The sequence below is a fragment of the Harmonia axyridis genome, chromosome 6, assembly GCF_914767665.1.
Source record: "Harmonia axyridis chromosome 6, icHarAxyr1.1, whole genome shotgun sequence".
Lineage (NCBI taxonomy): Eukaryota > Metazoa > Arthropoda > Insecta > Coleoptera > Coccinellidae > Harmonia > Harmonia axyridis.
This window is the reverse complement of record NC_059506.1, coordinates 40,165,948-40,193,632: the sequence shown is the minus strand read 5'-3', so window position 1 is coordinate 40,193,632 and position 27,685 is coordinate 40,165,948. Positions and strand designations below refer to the sequence as shown.

Genomic DNA, 27,685 nt, shown 5'->3' with positions numbered 1-27,685 from the left:
TACGGGGAGTTTTCTGGCCAAGGTTAGTGCCCTCTTTATGAGATTCCTTTTTTTTTTCACATTTGAAATCAGATATCGCAACGTCTGATTATCTTCGTAAACGTTTTCATTGTATCTTGCTGAATTTTCAGTCTTCTAATTGCTAACTTATCTTTATTTATGAAGAAATTGAATTAAATTGCTGTCTGAATCTGTCATTATCTTATGTTAAAATGTTATAGGGTAGTAGGCTGTAGTAGTTTTGAGACAAAAATAAACACATTTGAACTGTCATTTACACATCCAGTGTGCGTTGATTGTGTTGTGGCAATTTTGACATGAAATAATTCAAAACACAGGTCATAACTTCATGAAGTGAATTATTTTTTCTATCTCGAATCCCTTCAGAGATACAACTCTAAACGAGTTTGGATAATAAGCGTTTGAATTTTGGAAGATATTGTACTTAGAGGATTTCTAAATATTCACGTTTTTGTTGTGTTTCAACAATGTCTCAATGCCGTAGTTTTTGGGGTTATCGTGTCTTCAGTCGCTCCTACCCTATACGTGAACAATGAGGAGGGCTATTTAGAGTCATATCCTGGTGATCTCAACTCTTCTTCATAGAAGGTATCCTTCTTAAAAAACGCTAGGACGTATCTACTGTTATCGAGAAAAATAACTTCAAAGTAGAAAATCATTAGTTTCAAAGGAAACATTTCGTATGTTTCAAAAAAGGAGATCGAATCAAAAATGTTGATTAATGTGAGCCAAATCTTGGTATCTTGATAATGTTCAAGTAATATTTCACGAAAACGATACGTCCTATCGGGTTTAATGAAGGGTATGTTTTCTTTTTTCGAGAAAAGCCGGAAAACCGGGAAATGACACTAAATTGATTCCTATTTTCATATCCGTAGACACGAGATCCCCGAAATGACGTCACTGGGGCATTGTAAGAATTCAACAAAAAAGTGTAAATATTGGAAACAATATCCTTTAACATTCAAATCATAAACTTATTAAAATTCATTAATCTTATTTAAAATTTATAAAAATAAAAAAAGAAAAAGTTTTGTTCAACAGCCTAATCACCGACAATGTTATCTTTGTATCAAAATATATTAACATTTTCGGTTGAATAGCCTTTAAGAAATCATTGTGCATTAAGAATACCTACCACCTTATTCAAGTTGATATTTCAACCGTCTCATTTTGGCACTCGATAAAATAAATTAATTCAAACGAATTCCGAAAGGATAACAAAGCCCAAGCATTATTCAATCCGGCTGCAGGCCAGTCGTTGTGCCTAATCCTCGTAAAACGGGGGAAAAACGTTAAATCCGACGAAGAGACCCGCGTGAATCGCAAAAAGGGGGCGACAGCTGACCCTTTCTTCGGGACCGTGGGAACGTCGTCTTCCTCGATCTTTCCCTTTCGAACATTCCGCAACTGTTCCGACTCGCATTATCCCTTTGGCCCGGTGCCCCATTATTCCGACCAACCCCGAGAATGAAGAATGGGGTCGATCTCTCTGGACCACTCTTCTTTTCTCGGTCCTTCGGGGAAGACTCGTGCGAGGAGTGTGGACAACACGAGGATCGAACAACAGGTTTGGGAGAAACGGCTTCCGAATTTTTATTGATGCGCTGCTCGGTGAGATGCTGCGATAGGAGGCGTAGAAGATGACGCGTCTCCAGACCGTTCGTTTGTCCTTTTGCCGCTTCTTTTCGGAGCCGATCAAGGATGGCCCTGAGGCTTTTATGGCTCTTTTTCACTTCCGAAGGTGGTTAAATTAGATGTGATTGAGTGGAATTAGTAGGAAGGATCGCATCGAAAGCATCCATTCTCTAAATTTTTCTTTACATAAGTTTTAAATATGATGAAGGTATCGTCATTGACATATTGTGACCTTTTGTGTTCTTTTGACGTTTTTCTCAGGAAGCTTTTTAACTTTTTATAGTCTCTTCCATGGGCGCCCGCAGAAATTTTTCTCAGGGGGGGCAAAATGAAAATTATTGAAAAACGATAAGGCGTCCATGATTGGCGTAGGCAACATCAGTATAATACCTCTGCCGATTATGGATTATATGTATAGTATGTAATTCCATTGAAAACCGGAAAATAGTTGTGAATCTATTACTTTCCTTTTTTCCTTGCCCTTTGGATTGAGAAAGTAATATTGAGGGTGTTGTGCTGAAAAATGAGGCATCCAAAATCTCAGGGGGGGCCATGGCCCCCCCTGCCCCCCCCCTGCGGGCGCCCATGGTCTCTTCTTCTTACTTCCCACTATGCCAAGTCTTCTCGTTTGGAATTCTGCAGCAATGCCAATTGATACTGAGAATTAATCTATCTATATACAGTTTTTTTTTAATGATACACGTCCATTATATGCTGAGAAATTATTCATTCCTATACGATCTGAACGTTTTTTATTCCAACAATCCATAAAACAATATTTCAAAACGTCTCAATTTCCGAATAATATTCGATAACATATCCTTAGATAAGAGATAGAGATCTTCCAGCATCCAACGAGATTTATGACCAGTGTCATATTTCTTTCCGATAAAGTGATCAGGGAAGTGAAATATTTTTCTTTCTGAACCGATTAATTTTCCGAATTGATAAACACACGATTTAATTTACGACGTCTGCTTGTCTGTCGCGCCCCTCCCCGATCCACCAATTTCAGCGCGTTCGTCAATTCGAGGTTGACGTAATGACCGACAAAAAAGGGACGATCCAAATTTCCATTCCGAAAGCCATTACCGAGATAGTTGCGCAGATGTGGCCATTTAAAAAGCTGGATTTCTTGCTGGTCCTCGAAACGGATTCTTTCCCACGGTTTTAGACGACTTTAGCATACGCGTTTGCCACATGTCGTTCCGAGCACGATTTCGTGGCTCTAGTTTATCGACAAAGATGGGCGTAGCCTGCTCTTTGTCGATCCGCGTACACTGCCCGAACAAAACAAGGCACCTTCTTCGAATGCGAAAAGTGTTGCTGAATAAACTCGAGAAAAGGATCGATTTCTTATTGGAATAATGAATATGGAAGTGTTGAGGAAAATTACGTTTTCTTGAAATAAATTTTTGATTTTAAATTATATTTTTCGAGATATGTTATTTTTCTAAAACTGGATTTTTATTGACCAGTTTTTTAGAAGTTGAGTTTAATCCAGTTGATACCTGATATTTGTAAAAATTTTTATACTTCGTATTTAAAAAGAAAATTTCAGACACATTATTTTCGTGAAGTATTCAAAAATTTATCTGCAATAAAATAATGAAGTTAATCATCTCATCGATATCTTGGTCTTCTTTTAAAATATAGTATTCCTGAAGGAAATTCCTGAAGAAATCGAGTTGTAAAAACTAAAAATGTACGGTGTTCGTATATCGATTCGATAGAGACCGTTTTCGGTGTGGCGCAGTGTACGTGTTTCGCTCAGACCCCCACAACTCAATATCTCGTGCATGAAGCACACAAGAGGGGAGGCTAACAAGTGATAATTGAGAAAGGTGCAACAGAACCGTGGGAAAGGATCGAAATTTCCTGAGATCGAGTCTCGTGACTGTTTGCTGCCGATCCCATCTCGTCTTATTTGCGACGCAAGAGGAGAACAATGAGCGTTCTATATTCGCTCTCTCTCTCTCTCTCTCTCTTGCTCTTTCTTATCCTTCGATTACTCGTGGTAATCGTGTGCTGAGAACGTGGTCAACACGAGAGGACAAGGATGAAGGAGAAACAAGATACGGCACGTTTTGGTCGGGAAAAATGCCTTTTATTTTTTTTTATTCGACTGTTTTGTTGCTTGAGATCCGCTTTCAAGAAATATGACGCGGATCTTCTTATTTATGGAAGGAAGTTGCTTGGTCCTCGATGGACGTTACGGTTAATGGGGGTTGTTCTTGAAGTTTTTAATGAGATATACGTTTTATATGGAAATAATGAAAAATTTCAATACAGCAAACAATATGTTGATCGTTAAGTTGTAGCGCTTTGCCTTTTTTTTTGACTCGGAATGCAATACAATATGTAGTTAGATATTGGTGAACCTGTCATGTGGTTTATTAGGAATTGTGCCTATCAATTTCTGTATTATGTTTTTTTTGGTCATGTTCAATAATACATGTTGCATACTTTCTAATTCGAAATGTAAATATGATTGAATCATTTCTCGGTGAAACGATTGTCATTTCTTGTATTAGAAATTGAAGTTTTTTATTAGTTTATACGAATTTAGCAAGTTTTATTAGGTACATATACGGAAAATATTCCTCTCGTAATCGCGTTGATTTTAAAGTTTGAATATTCACACATCGGCTTCACAAGTGGAGGTTCAAAGGATTGAAAAAAGTTAACTATTCGGATTTCTTTGTATAGGAACAAAGAACAGGACTATGAATTTCGAATAGTTAATTTTTTTAATTTCCGAGAAACCTTTTGTATTGGGATTCCATATCACAACGCTTATTATTAAAACTATAACGATTTCTTCGCAAAACAATCTCAATGCGATTGCAATTTGATACTTAGCCTCCTGATACGTCCTTTGACAGACTGTTTTGTCATTTCTGATGACTCCATCTATGAAATTAAACCGCATTTGCCAAATGTGTCCCAATTACAGCAAAAGGCGTAACCGCGTCTAGACGGGCAAAAAATCGGATTAATATCCTAACCAGAGTCTCCGATCGAGGACTAAATTACCCAGAAAGTCGCGCTCGAAAGAAACCAAAGACCCATTTCTGTCACCGCAAAAGTCGCAATTCCGAAACCGCCAATTTGGCCAAGAACAACCCTATGACTAAGTCCGGCAGGAATCCGAAGCTGCTGATGACAGCATTTCATCGGCAAGCAACGCACACGCTGGCGACGCGTCCGGACTCGAAGAAAGGTGTTAGCCTAGCGTGGGAAAGCAGTCGATTTCCTTTTCAGCATTCCGACGTTGTTTGCCTCTTTTATCCTGCCCATATCTGTAAATTCCGTATTCTACATTCAACGGAGCGTGTGTGCGTTGCCTGCGACGACCGATAAAGATGGTTAAGTATGACAAACAGAGGTTGCTAGGACGAAGAAAAAGATAAACATTGTTAAGGGTTGTCACACACGATCGTGCTCAGCTCGAAGAGCTATATGATATTTTGACCGCTTCCTGATATAAGCTTACTGAATTTAGTTAAAGTTTCTTTTTGATCGCTCGAATTTCGAATTTTGATCCGGGAATAATCGCAAACGATAAGGTTTTTTACTCACTGATGATGAATCCGTCCCAAATTCAATTCGGTTTGGCCGTCTGTCCGTATGTTCGATATATTAGGAACGAATTTTCCTATGAATTTCGAATCTTCAGAGTAGGTTCGGATTTCAAATACCGTGGTTGAGTTCGTTAATAGATGAAATTTTAACTAGAAACATGGAGGATACGAGGAAAATATCGTAAGAAAATTAATCAATAATTTTCCAACCGAGTTCAGATTTTGCAAATAAATATGAATCTACAATTTCAAGTTCTAAATAAAGTTGATCGCGTCATCAAAAAAAAATAAAAAGTGCAATCATAATACCGAAAAAATAATACTTTAATACTTAGAGGTTCTCAACAATCTCAAACAAGTTTCAGTCGAATTTGGTATTTGGTCTTCATAAATGTGAATACTTTCAACCTTCGTTTTCAATTGATTCTTGTTGATAATGGCTTCCTTTGGGCTTTGGCAACAATACAAAAAATTTGCTAAATACTGAATAGGTAAATTGTGTGGTAAATTGTCTATCAAACGATACATAAATACTTATACTCGGACCTCGGTACGATAAAGAAACAAGAAATATAATGCGATAAGCCCAAACGTGTAAGGGGATCTTTAGACAGGGTCACGCGGGGCTCAACAGCGATATTATTGTTGTCTGTATCGTAGAACAAGTGAACGTGTGCGAGGAACGTGAGTCGCACGGGCTCATTCAAATAATCAATTTTTCTCTTCTCTCGACAGGTTTCTCTCGAGGCTATCTTCTAGGATTCACGCAATGACCGACCACATATATCTGGTTTCGAAAAGATTACGACTATCGATTTTAGACAGAAATCCTATTTACATAAACTTCAATCGATCTTTTCGGTATTTCTCATATACCTAGTCGAAATTTTTTGTGACACATAATATTATTCTTGCAGAGAGATTCAAGTGTAGGTAGAATTTTGATCTTTTTGTTCTGATAGAATAATTTTAGTCTTTCAAGGATTTTAATCTGATGTACTACAAGTCTTGGAAAAATTTAAACAAAAAATTGCGGAGCCCCTTGCCGCGCGTTCTTCTCCACGAATTTATCTATTTTATTTACCTTTTATCTTTTCGAACAAGAATGCTATATGAGTTTATCTTGTGAATCTTCATCCCCATAGCATACAGACAAGTCACAATCGATCTTATCTGCCCTCTAAAATATTACCACCGATAAACTTCCCTCTCGAGAGTTTCCCTCGACACCTCGTCGCATCTCCGATAAAAATATCCCTTATCACGGCCGGGGCGATTTATAGGAGCAATAAAAATTCCAATCCTATCCGAACATCGAGAGGGACGCGAACGGTAAAAGTCGGGGGGGACCCATCAGGAAACGATCAATTCGAGACCAAAGTGGACGATTTACACTTGGGCCTGAGCCCGCGGTAATTACCGGAGAGATGTAACGGTATTTAAAAGGCTAGGGGAAGGGTTTCTTCCACCGTGTGACCTCAGTTTTTCGTTAGATCGAGCCAGGTGCACCGAGAGAAAGGGAGTTCAAGGGCGTGGAGTAAATGCGTGTATGTGGGGTTTGAGGGTACAGGTGCGACGATGGGTGCATTACCCTCGTTGACCTGATTGAATATATTTGAACAGGAAAGTTGTTTGATGATTATCGCCGCGTTTGTGGTATGCGCATCATGTTATTGCTTTTCGAAGGAAGCGTCGATGTTATCTCGGTATCTAAGAGTCGATGAACTTGTAAACTTTGTTATTTGTACACCTGTACTACCATAATCGACGTGTTGAAGATGTACGTTATTATCTCGGCAATTAAAGATTAATTTAGTCCTAGGGAGTCTTGGAATTTGTTCTTGGGCTCAATCAAAAATTAATCTGAAAATTAAAGATAACCATTCTAAATTTTAAATAAAATGCAAAAACAACCTATATATTTTTATAGAATAGCAAAATTTTGGCTGAAATGTATCACATAAAGTAATTTTTTTTTACGTTTCATTAAAAATGAATCAGAGCGAGTAACTTCACGATTCGAGTTAAAATTATATAACGTGATTGAATCACGATATGGATTATGGTTCAATATTGAATTAGTGAAATTTGTTGAAATTCAGAATGCTTACAAATATTTTTCGCATAATTTTCGTATAATTTCAAAACCGTCGCAAATTGACGAAAGGTGAAATTATCAGGTACTCGAATAACTCATTCAGATTATAACTATAACATAATACGAAAACCGCTAGCACACGTGCAAATCTCAATAAATTATCGACGTGGTGTATCGAGTTCGAGGTATCGTCCGAACCCTTATAGTTTTTTAGCGGGAGAGCTTCGTTCATCGCGATATGAAATTTCATTTCATAATCTTCGGTTACCGAGGGATCACCCGATCTCGAAATCTGTCACCGAAGACGCACGCGGGATGTCCGCATGACCGCTCGGGAAATTATCAATCGAACTCTAGCTAGGCGGTTTGGAATTTTTGGCGGGCGGTTTCGTGTTTCCACGCGGTGATTCACTTTCTCTCGGGTGGACGTAAACGAGATGGGTTTTTCTGATGGTGCACGCGATATCTTTCGGATGAGTTTTTAATTCACTGTTGTTATTGAGGGCGTACCTAAATCGAAATTATAATTTAATGAACGAATTATACAGGGTGATTCAAAAGTCGAAATCAAAACTTTATGAAGTGATAAGTAATTCTAGTTAAAATGTGTTATTTTCAATAAAATTGTTTCCTATCCCGAATCTATTCGGAAATACAGGCTGATGAACTTAATTTTTTCATTTATCATTATGAATTCTAAACGACTTGACATAATAAGCGTTTGAATGTTGGAGAATATTGTACTCCAAAAGAATAAAGTATTGATTTCCAAACTTATCATATTTGTGTTGAGTTCCTACAATGTTCAGTGGCGTAGTTTTCGGGGATTTCTTGTCTTCAGTCCTGCCCAACCTCTACGCCAATGAAAATATGTGCTATTTAGAGCCATTTCATAATTTAACCGACTTTTCTTCGAAACAAGGTTCATAAAAGTCGCTAGAACGTACCGTTTTCGAGAAATATGATTTGAATGTTATCGAGATACCAGTATTTTCAAAGAAAACATTTCATATATCGCAAAAATAAAATCAAATGAAAAGTGTTGATTATTGCGGGCTAAATATTGGTGTCTTGATAACATCGAATTCATTTTTTTCAAAAACTGTAGGCTAGTTATTAGAGGCTACTGAAGACACGATACACTTGAAGACTACGCGATTGAGGCAATGTAGGAATTCAACAAAAATACAAATATATTGGTAATCTCTTGAGTACAATATCCTCCAACATTCAAACGCTTATTATCGTTGGGAATTTATAAAAAATGAACGAAAAAAAACGAGCTCAATAGCTTGTCTCCCTGAAAGGATCCCAAATAGAAAAAAAATTCATTCGAAAGAACCTCTCATTCAAACTAGAACTGTCACTTCATAGGGTTATGACCTGGACTTTTGAATCACCCTGTATATTATTTTTTCTTTCAATAATTTTATTGATTCTGTGTTGGCACTCATATCACTCTGTCATTGTTTCTCTAGTACATATTCGTTTTAACACGTAAACAACATCTGTTGATATCATATGTGCCAAATCGTGTATTGAGTAAATTTTCAATTGATTGTTTAGGTATCCCGTCACATTCAAAGACATCATTTTCAAGCGTTTTGATTGATATAGAAATAGTATTTCAGAGGAAATACTATTTCTAGTATTAGTAGTAGTAGAATGCTAATCCCGCTTTAAAAAATATTTTCGATATCATTGAGATCTTCTCTTCCTTCTACTTCTAATCAACATTACTCTTGTGGATCACGAAACAGTAAAATAAATAATCGAACAACATTTTTTGATTAAGTCTACGAATTTAGCAAATTTATTGATAATATTCAATCAACCAATTTATAATTCGCCACATTGCCTGCATTTCATAGTTCGTTTTCTAAATATTTCAAGATTTTCAAGGACTCCTGACGCCAAGCCGGAACTGCACCGATTTTTAGTCTCAATTTGAACCTAATAAGTACCTAGATAGGTAGATAATTACGATCATCGTTCCGAAATCTTCAATCTGTGAACCGCTCCAATTTGTAAGGTCGGTCTATTATTGCCAAGACCATTAATAACCTATATTAACGTCGGAATGATTCACAATGGTTATTGCCTGAAATCGATCAGCAGTAGGTATCGCGAATTCCTCAGCACCTCCAGGATCAGCCGACCGTTGCGCTCTCGTGCTCAGCACGCGTGTAACTCGCGATTACGAATCGACAAAAACGAGCGGCATCGTCTCCGGCGCATTCCCATCCTGCGGAGCGTGTCGATCGGGTTCCCACGGTGGGCACCCTCCCCGTGGCCCCCCCAGGTCCCCCTAAGGTACGCCGCGCTCCGTCGGACCGACGACGTGTATAATTGTGTTGATTCGGACATGAGCTACTAAACGACGACTACTGCAAGTAATTAGGTGTGACGCGAGGCAGTTTTCGTGGCACCAGGAGTCGGAGGTTTATGGGATTCGAAGTGTGTGCGCACATGGATTGGAATTAATTGACCTTTGGAGGCTTGTGATGGCATAACACAACAATTCGATAATTTTTTTGAGTCACCAAGTCGAATAGCTACTTGATTGTGAATGAGTAGTTTGCGCAAACAAAACTGCCGTTTTCATTAAATGAATTTATCAATGGAGTAATTTATAAATGGGAATTTTATATTCATTGAAGTATGAATGATTCCAGATGAATAAACATGAAATTGTGTTACGTAGATATAATGAATTCGAAGAATTTCTTCATTTGAATGGAATCTTTTCTTTTGAAGAGAATCTCTACTTCAATTTTTAAATAACATAGTAGAAAGAATATATTAATTTGAATATATTTTTGCCATGTAGTTCGTCTCACTCTGTGGGTTTTCCATCGCCAAATCCAAATTGCGACGGCCACATGTGGCGAATACCAAAACAAACGTCTGTATTTTCTCACAGCGCGCAAGTGGCTAATTGTCTCGGTCTAGCGATGCTATATTTAAAACGCGGCAACATGTGCGTAAAGCGGTGGTTTCACCGTGCATGACACCCTCCCGTTTCCCACGATCCGAGGTATGCGATGGGTTACGCTGGCCGCCGTCAAACGTGACATATCTTGCCTTTCGAATTAGCCATGTGTTGTTACGTCATTAACGCGGATCTGGTTTCCTTATGGACCTGTCGGACTCGTAAACTATCGATTGTTTCTTCCTTATTCGCTAAATGTATCGCATTCCGCGCGGATACGTGACGTTTCTGAAAACAAGCGGGAAACGGAACCTTTTTTGCCTCTACGAGAATTTTTACGCCGAGTTTCCTCATGGTCGAATCGTGTTTAGGGCTAACATACGTCTCACGCTTTTTCCACGCCTTAATCTCAACTGCCACGATCTGCAACTCAAACGAAAACAGTAATTAATTCAAATTTTAAGATTAAACAAAAAATGATTGATGTTCAAATTTAAAATAATATTAACTACCCCACCGACGAATAAATTAAGTTGAACGCCCAAAAATCCTTGTCATAATAATAACATGTCAAGTTGTCGTCCTATTTGCTTTTCGGCCTACGCGATCCTCCTAAATAAATTATGGCGAATATCACGCGGAGCACCTGTCATATGTTAATGGATAAAAATTAGAAATTTTCCGCCATACCGCTGCCAATTCATTAATAAGAAATTCAGATAGCAAGAAATATGACTAATTATGTTGAAAGAATTCAAAAAACAGGAAAGGCAGTCGACGTACAAGTTTTAAAAGCCCACTTCGGTTAACAGATATATTTATGCGTAAAGCTTACATACACGTGGCGTCTGTTTCGAAGATCCTGCAACCACTTTATTTCGGAACTAACTTCTAGACGAGTTGAAATGGTGGACGATTTAAAAGGAAAAATATGAACGAGAAGGAAAATCACAGTTAGTTCAAATTTTCAAAAAGCTTATAATCTGTCTAAAGATGAACTTTTTTCGGGTAACATTTTTTATATTTCTGTTTTTTCCTACTAGGAGGTGAATATTGATTCTCAATCAGATTTTTGATTCACTCAATCTTGTCTTCTAAAGGATTAATATTATTTTGAACCAACGAAAATTCTTGAGCAGATTCGACGTAGAGGTGTGTGTCGAGCCTTAGCCGAGCCGAGACGTATGCCCATGCATAAGAATCCGATGCGTGATTCATAAGATAGCCTACTACGCACATCTGCCTTTATTCCCACGATTCGGAGTGAACACGTGTTCAGAACCGAAGCGAGCGATACTCGTGTCATCTACTTGTTGATGGTCTACCATGCTTTATTATTACGGACTTCTTTTCTTCTCTCTTATCTCCTTTCTATGGCCGTGGGCACGGCTAGACGGATTATTACTTTGTTATTGCGATCGCTTCTCCGCGCCTCTGTAGACGATAATGAGCGCCGATAAATGGAAAAATAAAACACCTCGCTGAATTGCGACGTGCGCTCTTTCCCCTAATTGGACGGCGTAATCTGTGCTGCCATTAAAATTATCCGCTACGCCTAATTATCTACTAGTCCCGGCATCATAGAGACTAATTTAGAGCTGAACACTCGGATATTATCTCGTCGATCTCAATCTATACATTTTTTCGCTCTTTCCCTAACATGGGAATGTAAAGGTAATTTTTAGATTGATCTTCTCGCTCGAAAAATAATGTGTATAATGTTCGATGTTTTGTCTTGTTTTTATTTGAATCCGGAATCTTTTTTGAAGTGGTTATTACTGTCATCTGGAAGATCTGGTCATAAATATTATTATATGGAGTTAAACGTTGTCGGGTAGAAAAAAACATCAAGTGGCAACCTCAATATAAAGGTTATTTCTTAAATAAACAACTCCGAAGATGCATATCTTTCAGCACGAGCCAAAAAGTACGCCTCAATTGTCCTCTATCGCCTTTAGCTGAAGGATTTATGATGGTGGGTTTTCGTTTGACCAACAGTAAAATAGTACCCATTATTGGTCACTATTGTTTGTTGGGATTCTACCTGTTAGTAATTTTTTGAAGTTCTACACATAGGAATTTAAAAAGTGATTGATAACTTTTGTCATGGAAAATATTTCATATGAAATAAATATAAGTTTCCGAAAATTTCCATTCGAATTATAGTGATTTTCGATTAAATATTAACAGTCCCATAATTGATCTAAGAAAAGAAAGATAAAAATATATATTTTTATGTTAACAAGGTTCAAAGAATCGATCAGCCTTTTGAAACCCTCTGTCTCTCTATTATTATTTAGCTGTAATTTTAGAGGGCAAAATTAGAAAGGGTAAAATTACGACTTGACCTTTTCTTCGATGTCCCTAAACTGCAGTCAATAAACGAGTCGTTAGGACTCTTTTATACCCTTCGAAAGCCAGTAGGAAAAGAATAACTCTGAAATATTTATCTAAACAGTCGTCACAACCGCAAGAGTTATGACGGGCAAGAAATGAGTTTCATAGTCGATTAATTTTACGAAAAGTCAATCGTGAATCATTCTTACCACCTCATCTCCCATTATGAAGGGCGCATCTTTATGAGTCACCCGTACAACATAATAACCCTCAAGAAACGGACGGCGTTCTTTCCCACCGGGGTGTCTCTCGAAAGGTACGTCCAGAGTACCTTCGACCAGGTCATTATTTCTGGCCCGGGGCGATTCACGTGCACGATCGGGGTGTAAAAAAGGCCAACAAAGTGAGGAGGTGGGCGGTCGCTGCAGGACGTGAATCATTTGATGGCTTTCCGAGCGATATTTTTTTTCGGATTTTTGGTCCGCGCCATTAACCGAGATGTGAATTTTATGATGAGCTAATGAAAAAGATCAGGGTACCTGTGTGTCGAACGACAGGTAGATGCCCGACCTGGATCTTGCCGATAATATGTGAAAAACTTGCTAATGACGGGTGTCGTCGTTGATGGAAAACCTTGGCGAGTTTTTTTTTTGAATCGGTCCTTTTAGCACGTGCGTTTTCGGCTATGACGCCATTTAGCGATATCGTAAAACCACCGCTCTTCTAGAACGGAATTTACCGAAAGTTTCCGGTAGACCGATAAGTTTGCACCATTTCTTAATGCTTATATACCCATTTCCACTAAGATCTGAAATTTTAAGTTCTAAGTTTTCCCTAAAAAATTCTACATTTGTATGAAAGAGCTGTCATCATCTCTGCTTGATCCCTGAATTCAAAAACTTGTTTTTTCAGATATATGCTAATATTTTGGATTACCAATTTCATCGCATACCTATACTCAAAGGTCTTATTTTGACAAATTGTGGATTTGGTTAACGAATGGACGAATGAAATTCAATTTGAGCACTGATTCTTCATCAATAGAGACCTATTCCTAAAAAACTAGCAAGTTTCGAACTTGATATCCATGATATTATTATAACTCTTTTGCACTGAAAAGGTGAGTAATAAGGAAATATAGAATAAGAGGATCAATGAAAGATATCTAATTCAACTGAAATATTTCAAAAAATTCTTTCGATGTTCTTGAATATCCGGAATCTAAAAAACAAATCAATTTTTTTTAAGAACAGGTACTTATAGTCTCGACTTGTTACATTCTCAAAAGTTCTTAAGACCGATCATCATTCAATTATATTTGGAAATAAATAACTCGTGATATCGTACTTTCTGTAATCAAAATATCCCGGCTTCATTAAATTCCTAATTTGTTCAGACGATAAACGATACCTGTATAATATTCAAATCCAAGTAGGGGCTAATATTCTTCACTCTAAAAAAAAATTGAAATTCCAGAAACGATGTCCGATCCATCGGACCCCTACGCTTCACAATCGAAATTCCTTAGCCGCTCCAGGTAAAAAATCAAACCGGAGAGACAACCAAACAAATAATAAATTTCCTACCACCGTGACTTAGCCTCGATTTGGCCGGTCCGCCGTAAATACCTGTAGAAATTTAAAACCCTTGTACCTCAGGCATATTAAAACTAGAGAGGTAAATACTGGTTTCTCGGAACACGTGTATCCCAGAAAACACACAAGAAACATTTCGAAGATGTTTAGATTTAACAACTTCTTCACTATATCATTTGAATATTTTAAATATGTCATCTTTTTTTTTTGAAATATTTCATTTTTGTAGATTATCGAGTTTATTTTGGGTTGGTGTGGATGTTAGAGCCCTTTTTAGGGGTATTGAAAAGCAGAAATAGGAAAATAAACAATTTTATTTTAATATTCATCATAAATGGAAGACGTTGTCATATAATAAAAATATATACATATTCATAAACAATTAAAGCCATCGATCACAAGAGGTGCGTTTGTAAGGTACAACAAACCTACATTAATATCACAAAATCAGTCAAAAAAATTGAGCAAATTATAAATCACAATATCTCTCAAAATTTTGAGATAAAAAATTAAGCTTGGGCCCATCTATCTGCCACTTGGATCTCGGCGTTCTGGTTGTAGGTGATGGCGTTCATATCGCCTTTAGTGTCGATGTCGTAATCGGCTCCGACCATGGTAGTCCAGAAGAAGGTGCCAGCTTCAGTCTTGGCGAAGTGAACCGGGATGTACCTTTGACCCCTATACACTGGCTCGATTTGCATGCGACCATCTTCGTAGATAGGGATAGCCGCGAATTCGTGGCAAGCGTCGATTTCGCCGAAGATCTCCCTTTCCAGCTTCTCGTTGGCCAGGTTATCGCTGACCTCGTCTTCGTCTCTGAAGTAGTCGGGCTGGGGGGAACTCCTGTAGCTGTTCTTCTTCTTCTTGATAAGGTTCACGATCGGCCTGATAACGGACTTGAGTTGATGCACTGCACTCTTGGATTTCTTGGTGTTGTACTTGTTCTCGTTGACCGAGTTGTTCGAAGACATTATGTACTCGAAGTTGGTACTCATTTTGCGTGGTATATTTTTGATAATATAAGATTAGCTTAGCTAGCGATTGCTTGAACTCTGAAGCGAGAATGATGCGGATTGAGGGTGGCTGTGGCGTATTTATACGCACTGGAGATACCTTAGGGGTGGGTGGGGATCGCTGTAAGAACCCCAAGAACCTATAGGAAGAGCGTAAATGGACAGGTGTTCGTTTTCGAGGGGACCACGGTCGACTGTGCGAGTGCGAGTGAAATGGGACTAGGTAGTGTGTACGTACGCTCTCTTCGTATACACTGCTCGACAAAGATACGAGGATGGGGACGTTTTTGTTTCGACGATGCACTTGTTGCTTCGATGGGGGTAGAGATGACCTTCTGACATTTTTATTCTTTTCATTTTTTGATTATCACAATACCCGACTTGGATTCTACACGAAATGTTTAGGTTACTTTCTGTCAAAATTAAATTATTACAATGCATCTTAGAACATATTATTCCTGACAAGGATGATTAAGGTTGAAAAATCAAAGATTGAATATGTTTTTTAGGTCATGCGTTTTTGAGGAACTATGTATTGCCTAATGTTTTGGGTTTTTTGTTTTGAAATATTAAATACCTACCTTGACAGCATCAATTATGCCAATGTATTGAACATTCTTCTTCTTCTTCTGTAACACTAAAACCTTGAGTGGATTTTGGCTTACTACACTATGGTTTAAACATTGCTGCAGCGCAATTGATTTAATATGTCCAAATATAGCATCCATCAGGAAGTCCTATAGAGTCATATCATTTATTTATTTTCACTTCAATTAGTTCAAGGAATCTTGTGCTCCTTAGTAAATTCTTCATCATGTAATCATCATGTGAACTTTTTTTCATTGAAATATCGGCATCGACTGCTTGGTCATTAGCCGTTTAGTTTATAGCATTTACATATACAGTTTAACAAAATGAACTTATCTATGGATATTTTATCGTTCTTATATCTGGTTAAATTTTCATTTTAACTCATTTCAATCGATAATGGTCAAATCTCAATCAGATAATTATATGCATATATTGAGTTATTGATTAATACCATGGAATTTTTATTGAATAATATTAAATTTCTGCTATTCAATAAAATTAAAATGTTCATTAGCTTCTTATCATCAAGGGTGAAAGGATGTTTGGATTTCAACTGAATATTATGAAGGAAATCAAAAGAAAAAGATATCTCATAATCATCAATACTTTATTAGTTAAAATATTAATAAAGATACAACATTTAAATGAGGACTCGTTTAATAATCGAGCAGTTTAGATATGACGAAGGTCAATCGAATAAAAAAATTAATATCCATTGTCTGCTTCGACAAATACCTCTTTTCAGTCCTTTTTTTATCGAATAAATAATTGCATTTCATTTAGTCATCTGAAAAAAAAATACAAAACGCAAAAAAAGCAGCGTGTAGGTTTGCGTGTGCGAACCACGCTCCCGTCGTCGTCCCCTTTTCAGTCGTGCAGTGTAGGCACGCCTCGATTCGTAGGGCTCGTATAGGGTGGTGCCGGTCCTTGGGAACCGTGAGAATCGCGATTCCTACGAGGTTCCCACACTCGGGAAGGCAGATGGTAAGCGTAGGGGTGTTTTCGATGTTTTCAGATTTCAATTTTACCTCACCCTCTCCTCGTATCCTTTTACTTTTATACGTGTAGAGCTTGACCCTTTTAAAGGACCCCATTGAACGGTACATATATCGGAATTTCTCTATGCAATCGTTGAAAACTTACAATTGGGGGATTTGGATCGAAAGGGATGGACGCAAGGGTGGACCGAGGAAGGCTTTGTTGCACACGTGTGGTTTTATGGTAATTGCTACCTGCTACCTGTTGATGATGGGGTAAACAACTTCGAGATTTATGGAATTTTATTGTATCGGTTCAAGATTGCATTTTGCCTCGAAATATCTTCTATTGTGTAAGAATGGGGTGATGTCTTTTACGTATTCGTCCGTGCTTTATTCTGATTAGGGAAGTTGGGTTAGGTAAAGTTGCGATAGATCAACAACATTCACTCTAATTCCAGCACCAGTGTGCTTTGATTTATTCCTTTTAACCTTCAGGTCGAAATGATAATGAGAGATAATATATATTGATTCAGTTCTGAAAGAATTAATTTCTTCACAGAGTTGAAGGCATCACTTAGCATTGATTATTGTTTTTTTGTAATTCTCTTTCTACTACCTAATTCATTAGGTCGAATTATTTTTTAGCAAGCTCAAGTAGATTATTTTTACTCTACTTCTCGTTTTGTTAAATAATTACAGTACGTCAATTTATCATGAATCTTTTCCTGACCTTCCGATTTTTATTCATTATGAATTTTATTAGATGAATCAAATTGGTGTTAAAATATGATTTCTTATTGAATCAAAAAAAACGGTAGTCCCTTCAATTTCAGTTGGGATACCGTAATATAAATCGTGATATTCGAGATGAACTGAAAGGAAAGGGCTGGGTAAAAATAAATTTCGACAAGCATCAATCTCCGTTTAATTACAAGTCGTAAAGTAACAACTCTGGACGTTGACGATCCATCAAGAGGAGAGAAGGTCCCATTCTCTCTCTTCATTCTATCTGACGGCCAGTATATGATGATGGTGGAAGTCGAAAAACAGGTTGGTGATTTTAATCTGGACCTGCTCCGAGGCACGATTGCTTTAAATGGTTTGATTTACTGGCCCACGTGTTCGAAATTGTTCCTCCTCGCTTCTTCGTTCTTCCATTGTTTTTGGCGGTCGGACGGTACCTCAACTTCTTTTTCGATAGCCTGAAACTAAAAGTTGTTCAATGAATTTTCGGTTACGGGTTTTGGTTTTTTGTGTTGGGTTCGTTGTGGTCAATGGAACGGACGGGGAAATTACAATCGAGTTATTTATTTGATAATACGTAATTAATAATTGATTATGATAGAATGTTTGGGGAAAAATTCATGGAATTCTAAATTCACGTTTTGGGTGAATTTTAACTATTCATCTATCTACCTTGAATAGTTCACTTTTTGGATTAAGAAAGTAGAGAGTTCACACATTAAATCCTGATCTTGATACCGCCCAAAGTTGTTTTTCTTTCAAATCAGAGAAACATCAATTATATTTTCACGTTTCATATAAAACTTTCCACCCCAGTATTTCGTTTAATAAGAAGTTTTGAGAAATTCCAACTACAAAAGAAATAAGAACATAACATGAATCGATGTCTGCTTTCAATTTAAAATCCACTTATATCTGAAATTGTTTCAAACTTCATATATGAAGAAATATTCAGGTGGATAGTTTCATTATTATATTTAGTTACATTTTTGCAGAATAATTATTATATCAATGATTTTTTCAAGTTTGTATCCTAATATACCTATAATTAAATGCATTTATAATTTCTCAGTATAATTATATGCAACTTCCATCATGTTAATCGATTTCTTTGGCATACAATTTCCCTGTCTCAGTGTTCAGACTTGTCGATTCCTTTCCGATTTCTTCGACTTGTCTGGACCTGTGAGATCACAACGTGACGCAACTGCTCCTTTTCTTCCGCGGTCGCGTCTCTGTCTCTCTCTCTCTTACATGTCGCAAGCGTATGTGGTTCCTTTTCTTGGGCTTGAGGAGTATAATGGCCAAGTTACACACACACCCCCGTTTCACCTAAGATCTCGTAATAATAGCGATCCAGAAGTCATTGTGTGCTACCTTTAGAGTTTTTTGTATTGTTTGGTTGTTCTTTTGAATATTTCGTCATTTCGCTTATTTTCTCACGATGCGGATAATGGGTTCACGTTTTCTTGTCGAGACTTGCTGAGTTCGAGTTCGATTTCGACCAGAAGGCGTTTGTGTTTTTTTTTTTTTTTGAAAATTTTTCAAATAGTAAATTCTGCAGAATTAGTTAAAATTTTTATTATTTCTCTTTCAGATATTTTGAACTTTTGAATGAAATCAAAGAACGATATACATCACTAAATAACTCTCTTAAATTTTGTTGTTAAGTGAAAATTAGAAAATTTCATATTGCATTTTTCAGAAACTAAAAAAAGCATTCACATGAATTTAATAAAAAAACTAGTTGTTCAATTGTTTTTATCATCTTGTTCGTGCACGCGATTCAAAATTTTAAAAACTAATTCTATTTCCTTCTTATCGTGTAATATTCCATTAAATATTACTCGATGATAAAGAAATAATTTTATTGAACGTTTGAAGATATTCAATTAATTTTGCATTGATAGAATCCATATTCAGACATCAATAATAAAAATTTCCAAATATGATAATAAACACGTGTTTAAAATCTAAGGATATTTCTTATTTCATGAACGATGCCATATGTCAGCCATTAGGCTGACTTGACAATATTTTGCTACCATATTGTTATCATGCAGTTTTTATGTTTTCTTAAAATCTTAATTCTGCAAATCCATTCACAACAATACAGCCTGGCTAACACATGTTGATTTGATCAGTTCCATATTTTCAACATCCTAATCAGAATAAAGATAAATCTTTATATTCTGATGTGATTATAGGAAAAATATCAAAATTGAAAGAATGGAAATACCTACAGGAAAAATTTAAAACTACAAATTACAAAATTCAAGAGAATATCCCTAGATTTATGCCATGTGTGTAACAATGTCAAATAAATATAAAAAAATTAATTAATTTCGATTGAATTGAACGCCTTCTGTTCAAAAAATGAATAAATTCCCACCCAAAAATTCGATCAGAACTAATAACCCGTGTATCAAAAGTTCATCATAGCCGCCTTATTAACCCATAGAAAGCGATAATCAGCATTCACGACCCAGTCAGGTAAATGACGCTGCATCGTCATCATCATCCCCCGACGGCCAATCTCCCATTATCCAATTGTAACGCTATCCGGCGAAACAAGTGAAGCGAAAATAAAACCGCCCTCGGGGTACCTGTCGATTCACCGCTCGACGTAGCGGTGTTGCGGCACCCCAAATCGGTAAATCCACCCCGGATACCTGCGCGCCCCAGTTTACCTGGATATCTTCGATAATTGTGTCCCGTCATCCCCTTTTTGGCCAAATTCTAATAATCGTTATGATTTGTTATTTCAGGTTTCGAAGTGGGCTTTGAATACGGTAATGGAACGGTTAAAATAACAAATTTTCGCCGGTTTCTCGATGCTGGGTCGGAGATTAGACACGTCGGATTAACGGGGACGAATGAAAAATTCGGATTCATTTCGTTCTTTCTCCTTTTTTTTTCTTTCATTTGATGGATATGGATTTGTTGTGCAGCTGGTTGTGCTCGGACGGGAAATAAGCATTCTTTTATCGATTTGTATACAGACAATTTCTAGAACTCCAACCCTGTAATTTTCCAGAAAATATGATATCTTATCTAAGTATATATAAAACCGCTTGCACATATACGTCAAACTTTAAACGTAAAATCACAGCCCAAACGGGACCATCTAGAGCAAAAATGACAAGAATAAGACCCCCCTCAAAATCGTCTGGAGATCCCGGGAAAAATCCCAAACCTTCGATTCTCCCCGCGGTTTTCGAGTATACGGGGTGTTTCGGATCATTTTGACATTTCAAGTCCCATATTTCTGTGGTATCTGTGGACAATTTGGCTGTCAGTGTCATGTTAATAATAAATATTCCATTTCGATATATGAAAGTTCTTGAAAAAGTTTGCAGTTTCCAAAATTGTTATTCAATATTTAAATAAATGCCGACAGATAAAATGCAAAGTTTTCGGCGAATCGAAAATTCGATAGATATTTGTCAAAATTTGGAAATGAACATTGATATCATCGAATGCATTTTCCTCAATTCAGGTTTGTTTTAAGTGTTTGTATCATTCAATTGGATATGAATGTTACTTTATTTCAGGAATTTTTCGTTTATTTTCCACAAACTATAAAACTACATTCTCTTTCGTGAGAATTTGAATCTATTGCGACAGAAGATGGAACTACAAAAGAGAACAGAAGCTTCATCTGATCATGTATTAAACAGATAGAAAAACTCCTTATAGATAATTCACAATTGGCTTTATTACTGGAAAAAGAGCCAAGTTAGTCAGATGACATTCAAAAATTTCCATGTGTTTTTGGAATATCTAAAATATACACTTTTACGACTGAAGAGTGCAAAAATATAAGTTACCTATCAGTTTTTGAAGAATTTGAGTGCAGTGCTGTTGAATTTTTAATGAAGAAATCAAATCGTTGTGAAATCTTTCATACGAATAATTTCAACCATATATACCCTGTTATATTATCATAATATTATTTGTCGTTCAACTGAAACCTTGGAAATTAAGAGACTCTCAAACTTATAACCTGATTTCTCAAAAAGGTTCTACCTAGATATTAAATTTGCTTATGAGGTAACATAAGCCATGGGTATTCGAAAGGCAAGTCTATTCATTCTGTCTCTTTTCAGGTTGTTCATTTATAGCTATACTATATACATATATAAAATCAGTTCAAATTTTTCACTTGAATTACTAGTCAAAATGTTACAACAGAAATAAAATTTGAAGGATCATTCAGTATATGAAGAATTTTGACATGGCAGTTACTTTCGAAATTGGTATAAATTTTCCAGCAATTCAATGTAGGTATAAAATACTTTATACTTGCATCTTGAAATGAATTTTGCACTTTTTCAGTGTTCAATAATGAGATAATTATTAAATTGACTCAAGAGATTAACAGAGTATGCTTTATCAGGATTAGTTAATACTGCTAAAGACGTTAATAAACCTATTAATTTCTTATATGGTTCATCATTACAACTCTCTTTTGTTGAATCAAATTTCAATTAAGTTTTCAAAGGAGTTTTCATATGTTTACAATTAGACATGCTGAATTATTGCAATACATACTTGAAGAATATAAACAATTACTATACTACCTTTTTCATAATTTCTAGTGATATTCATCCCTAAACATTTTTAGCTTTCCCTGAATTCTTTATGATGAAATTATCACTTAAATATTCTATCAGATATATTCATTCAGAATTAACATTTGTTAAAACAAAAAAGTCAACCACGTACAATGCAACAACAGTTAGCAAGTTATTTTTTGATTTTATGTGAATACAATGCTCAATTGTTGATCTTTTTTAACTAATATCTGTCAAAATTTCATTTACTATATATATTTCCCTGTTCAATTTACTTCTGAGTGAAACCCAGAGCTACAAGCTTGCTCTATAACGTAACGAACCATCACGATTAAGCTTTAATTCAGCTGTCCTCCACTGAATCAGAATTATCTAGTGAAATTTCTATATCATCTCTTATCTATGATAACTACATCTCGACTGGTATTAATGAAATTGTTACCTGTATCCCTTTGATCATTCACCAGAACCCACAAAAATCATTTTTGTCCATATACCTTCAAGAAATATGGAACAGAAAAGTATGCAAAATTCATCGATACAATTTTCAGACTTTAAAAACGCCTTAGTTCTTCAGGAATGTCCAATTGGTCTTTCAATATTATAAATTATGGAAAATAACCTACTATTAACCAAATTTTTAGATTTCAAAAGGTGTCCTTCCTTGTATTTCTCAATAAATTATGAAATAGAAGAATAATTTGTTGCTCAACTGAAAAAAGTATTGATGAACCTCGGAAATGAGGGACTTCTAATAACCTGATTTCTCAAAGATGTTACTGATATGATTACGATTGCTTGTAAGGCAACATTAGCCATGGGTTTTTGAAAGGTAGATCTATTCATTCTGCCCCTTTTTAGTTTATTATAGCTATACTGAATATTCCTAAAACAAAATTTCACTGTAGGTCTTTTCATAGATCTTATCGAATGATTATGTAAATTCAATATTTGTCAAAACTGAAAATAAACATTGAATGCAGTTTCTTTTTCAGGTAGTATTTCTATTGACTGATAATAACTCTCACATTTTGATTATGCATTTTTCCCAAATTTTTCAAAGAAGAAAGGAATTGCCATTTCTAGAGAAATGAGAATTTCAGATTTCAAAATGTCTAATTACTACTTCAAATATATATACACCCTATATAATTGTTGATCAAATATTGTGTATTTCTTTACAAATTAGTTAATAATTTGAAGCTTTAATCTCAATTTTCAGACTTGAATTGGTCCAACATCTCTAGATACTTCTAATTGATATTCGACAAATAAATATCCTGTATAATTATTCATCCAAACGAAAATAATCCATATTCTGAAAAGAAAAACAATGTTTACTATATAGAATTAATTTTAATAATGATTCAAAAGTGATGAAATTTTGCAGACTTACTTATTTTGGATCTTAGATCACGAATCCCCTTTCATAAATTCCTTAATCCAGCTAGTTTTTTTTTTTATTTGGGAAATTGGCCTAATGAAGGTGAGGTTATCCACATTAATAGCTAGTTTTCTTGTATTTTATTAACTGATTCTCGTAAGAAATGATTAATTAATCACATTTCAAGCTTTCCCTGAAATAAAAATGCCTTTTTTTCGTCAAAATCGATGGTTTTATCCATTGTTTATATATGGCGGCGGCCATCATGTTTAATACGTAAAGTCTGTCAGATGCAGCGTTGCCAGGTCGACAAGCCTAAAATATCGTACCGCGTGTTTAAAATCATCGTATTTTATCGTACATATTATCGTATCCCACTGATTTTTATCGTACACATTCGAAATAAAGGAAATTTTTGCGAGAATATGACAATTTGTGGAAAAGGATGAAAAAACAAGCAATGTATCGATTAAGTAATATATTTTTTATTTAGACAAAACGGTTAATGAATAATTAATTAATTATCAGACAAGATCAGAGAACCTGTATTTTCCTATTCACAGATTGTCGGTATTTTCACTTTATTCAGAATACACCTTATTCTAATGTCTCTTATGGTTAAATTTTACTTTATGAATAGGATAGATAGTAGAGATGCGTACAGATTCGAAAATAAAACAAGAAATTTTTTAAGGAAATCGTGAAAGAATGGATCGAATTTTACTTATAACATCGTGAAAATTGTTTCTGTTATTTTTGTGTTTTTTTTTTTTTTTAAAATTACTCATTTTCATACAAGTTCTTTTCCCAAATAACTTAGAATATTGCAAAAAACATGCAATCGTCGACAAAGATGTAAAGGAAACCGAATAAACAATACCCAAATACAAAATTCTTTGAATATGGGTGTTCGAGGTACTAGATACGTTTCGAAATTGAATCTGAAATACTAATGAAAAATACGTTTTTCGGAAATAATTCAAGGATCCTATTATTTAATGATACCCATACATATATTTAGGGTTGAAGTTTGTAAGTACGATTTCAAGTAACAAATTTATTTTGATAATTATATTTGACTTCAATAGTCTTTCTGAATTAAAATTAATGAATTTTTTAACATGCATTGTCATGTATTTCTTTTTCATATTAATTCAATTAAATATCTCTAGTGTGCTTTTTTGCAGATACGCCCTTTTCAATTGAAATAGCAGTATATTTTTGATGGTCTTTGTTATGTGCTTTCAACAATTCAACATTTGCTCCCATATCCACATATTATAAAATAATATGAATCTAAATACTTGAATTGATTGGAAATACGAAGAAATATCTTCGTAAAAATTCTCTATAAAATAAGGGTCATCAAAAAAACGATTTTGTTGTGTGAAATGAATATATTCAAATCTGAAATATTCAGCCACTCAAATATGTCAATGAAATACCTGTTACAACAATTTTTTTTCACTTAATAGAATACCAAATATGAGATAATGGTATATTTTCAACTGAAGTTTGAACACCATCTGTTTTTAATGAGGCACCTACCCTTCGGATATTCCATGATTCTTTGTATTTATTTTCAACCGACAGCCAGAAAAGAAGTTTTATGATTTTATTATGTTTAAGTAGGTTCGTTCTTCTAGATCCACGTAGAACGTAGAACCCCAATGAACTATGAATTGATTCATCGGAACATTCTAAAGTCTAGACATTCCCAACCGTTTCGGTTAGATTTTTTAAAACTACTAAAATCTACCAAATGATTTCTTCCTACTAAAAACTTCATGAAAATGCGAAAAATCTACTGAAAAAGAAAATTTCTACTAAATCTGGCCATACTCAGTTTCATTATATTTTTAGTATCTATGGAAATTTCAACTCAAATGATAGGTACACTGAAATTATCGTACAAAACGCTATTATCGTACATGCGGTATCGTACATAGTACCGATCAGCAAATTATCGTACAAAACGATAATTATCGTACGAACGGCAACGCTGGTCAGATGCGAAATAATCTGCAACGGTTGCCTGTATGCCAGATCTTCTTGATGGGATCGGTTTTTTACTTGGTCGAAATTCATATTAATAGATTGTTTGAGATTATGACGTATTATAAAACTGTATGGAAACTCATAATTTTCGCACAGCTATTCGAGCAGAAAATTCGGCAAGTTTATTTTCGAAATGAATAAATGGTAGTTCATATGGTGTTATTCTGGTTTTTTCGATATTGACATCGGATTCAGTTTAGTCCTCCTGAACATATACAGGGACATTGATGATGACGAGGACGCTGTGATTACAAGGTTTTCAAGGGGTTCACAGACCAAATTAGATTTTGTGTTATACTTGCCAATTGTCTTCTTTTTTTTTTCATATGAAACAATAGATTTACTATTTTTTTTTTAATTTCTACCTGAATGGCTAAAACCGTGATAAGTAAATAAATATATTATAATATAACAAATACATAAGCGTACACATTTTTTTACCTAAATTTGAGGCTTTATTGTAAAACACTGGTTATACATTTATGATTCGAAATATTGCCCATCGCTGGTCACTATACTTTCTCACATCTTTCGGGCAGCGTACGAATTGAAAAAACTGGTCATCTTTTGAAGCGATCCACGAATCGATCCAAGTTTTTAATTCTTCATAAGATAGGAAGTGCTGGTCAGCCAGGCTGTGTGCTATTGATCGAAACAAGTGATAATCCGAGGGAGCAACGTCTGGAGAATACGTCAGGTGGGGTAGGAATTCCCATTTCAACTTTTTCAAGTATATCTTGACTTTCGCAACATGGAGTCGAGCATTGTCATGCAGTAAAATCCATTCATCTACTCTCTCGTCGTATTGCGGCGGTTTGTCTCTCAATGCTCGACACAAACGCATTGATTGCGTTCGATAACGATCGCCTGTGATCGTTTCAGTCGGTTTTAACAACTCATAATACACTACACCGAGCTGGCCCCACCAAATACTGAGCATGACCTTAGAACCGAGAATATTCGGTCTAGCCGTCGACGTGGAAGCATGGCCGGGATATCCACATGATTTTATGTGCTTGGGATTATCGTAATGAACCCGTTTTTCGTCTCCAGTCCCAATCCGATGCAGAAATTCCTTCCGTCTTTGCCTCGAAAGCAGCTGTTCACACACAAACAAACTCCGTTCAAACACCTCCCGGCTTCAACTCGTACGGCACCCACTTTTCTTGTTTCTGAATCATTCCTATAACTTTCAGGCGTTTTGAAATGGCTTGTAGTCCTAATGATCCTGTCAATTATTGTTGCGTTTGAAATGAGTCTTGATCAAGTATTGCCTCCAATTCTGCATCTTCAAAAACCTTCTCTCTTCCACCGCGATGCTGGTCTTCGACATCAAAATCACCATTCTTGAAGCGTTGAAACCACTCTCGGCACGTTCTTTCACTAATAGCGGCCTCACCATAGGTATTTGAGAGCATTCGATGAGCCTCAGCCGCAGATTTATTCATATTTCAGTAGAAAATTAAAACCTCCCTCAAATGACGAGAATTTGACTCGTAAGCTGACATGGATAATCGTGAATAACTTTATGATGCAGACACAAATCGACTAACATGTCGATGGCGTTATGTTCACAAATAACTAAACTTATTGTATGACATCTACGATATATTTATTTCGACTATCACTTACCGTTACAGCCAGCTATTGCACAACGGCAGGAGCAAAGTTGTACGCCTAAATCTAATATTTCGGAATATGACATTGTTCAGCTAAAATATTTTCGAAGTTCAGGCGCTTCCGGTTATATAAGAATTAAAAAAATTTTTTCAAAACAAACTTTTTTTTCATTTTATGTCTCAGATATTATCGAGATTTCCATTCTCAATTACTCTCTGCTAAAATTATTGTGTTAGTCCTCATAGTTTTCAAAATATCAAGGAAAAACCGTGAAAAAGAGAGAATTTCCTTAGTCACAATTACCTGAATTATTTTTACTGTGAATATCCTATGCCTATTTCAATTCACTTTCTCAAACTAAAATGATGTTGGAACATCGTGCATATCTTGAATTTGAGAAATATCATCACAGGGTACCAAAAATTGTGAACAAAATTTAATCATAACTTTCGATTTTCAAATCAGAACCCTATTTTTTTTGTGATTTCGCTGGATTCTACGGTAAAAAATAAG

At 35.8% G+C, this 27,685-nt stretch overlaps 1 protein-coding gene and 1 long non-coding RNA gene across 2 annotated transcripts in view; both read right to left on the bottom strand.

Moving 5' to 3' along the window:
• Nucleotides 1-14,501: 14,501 nt before the first annotated feature.
• LOC123683412 (enhancer of split malpha protein-like) lies at nucleotides 14,502-15,412 on the bottom strand. The gene has a single exon (XM_045622428.1). It carries the CDS (start codon nucleotides 15,198-15,200, stop codon nucleotides 14,715-14,717), a length of 486 nt encoding a protein of 161 aa, XP_045478384.1. The 5' UTR covers nucleotides 15,201-15,412; the 3' UTR covers nucleotides 14,502-14,714.
• A 2,234-nt stretch (nucleotides 15,413-17,646) lies between these two features.
• LOC123683410 overlaps nucleotides 17,647-27,685 on the bottom strand; it is a 53,127-nt gene continuing 43,088 nt past the window's right edge. Inside the window, exon 3 of the long non-coding RNA XR_006747975.1 lies at nucleotides 17,647-17,997. This is a non-coding gene — a long non-coding RNA (uncharacterized LOC123683410). The remainder of the gene's footprint in view (nucleotides 17,998-27,685) is intronic.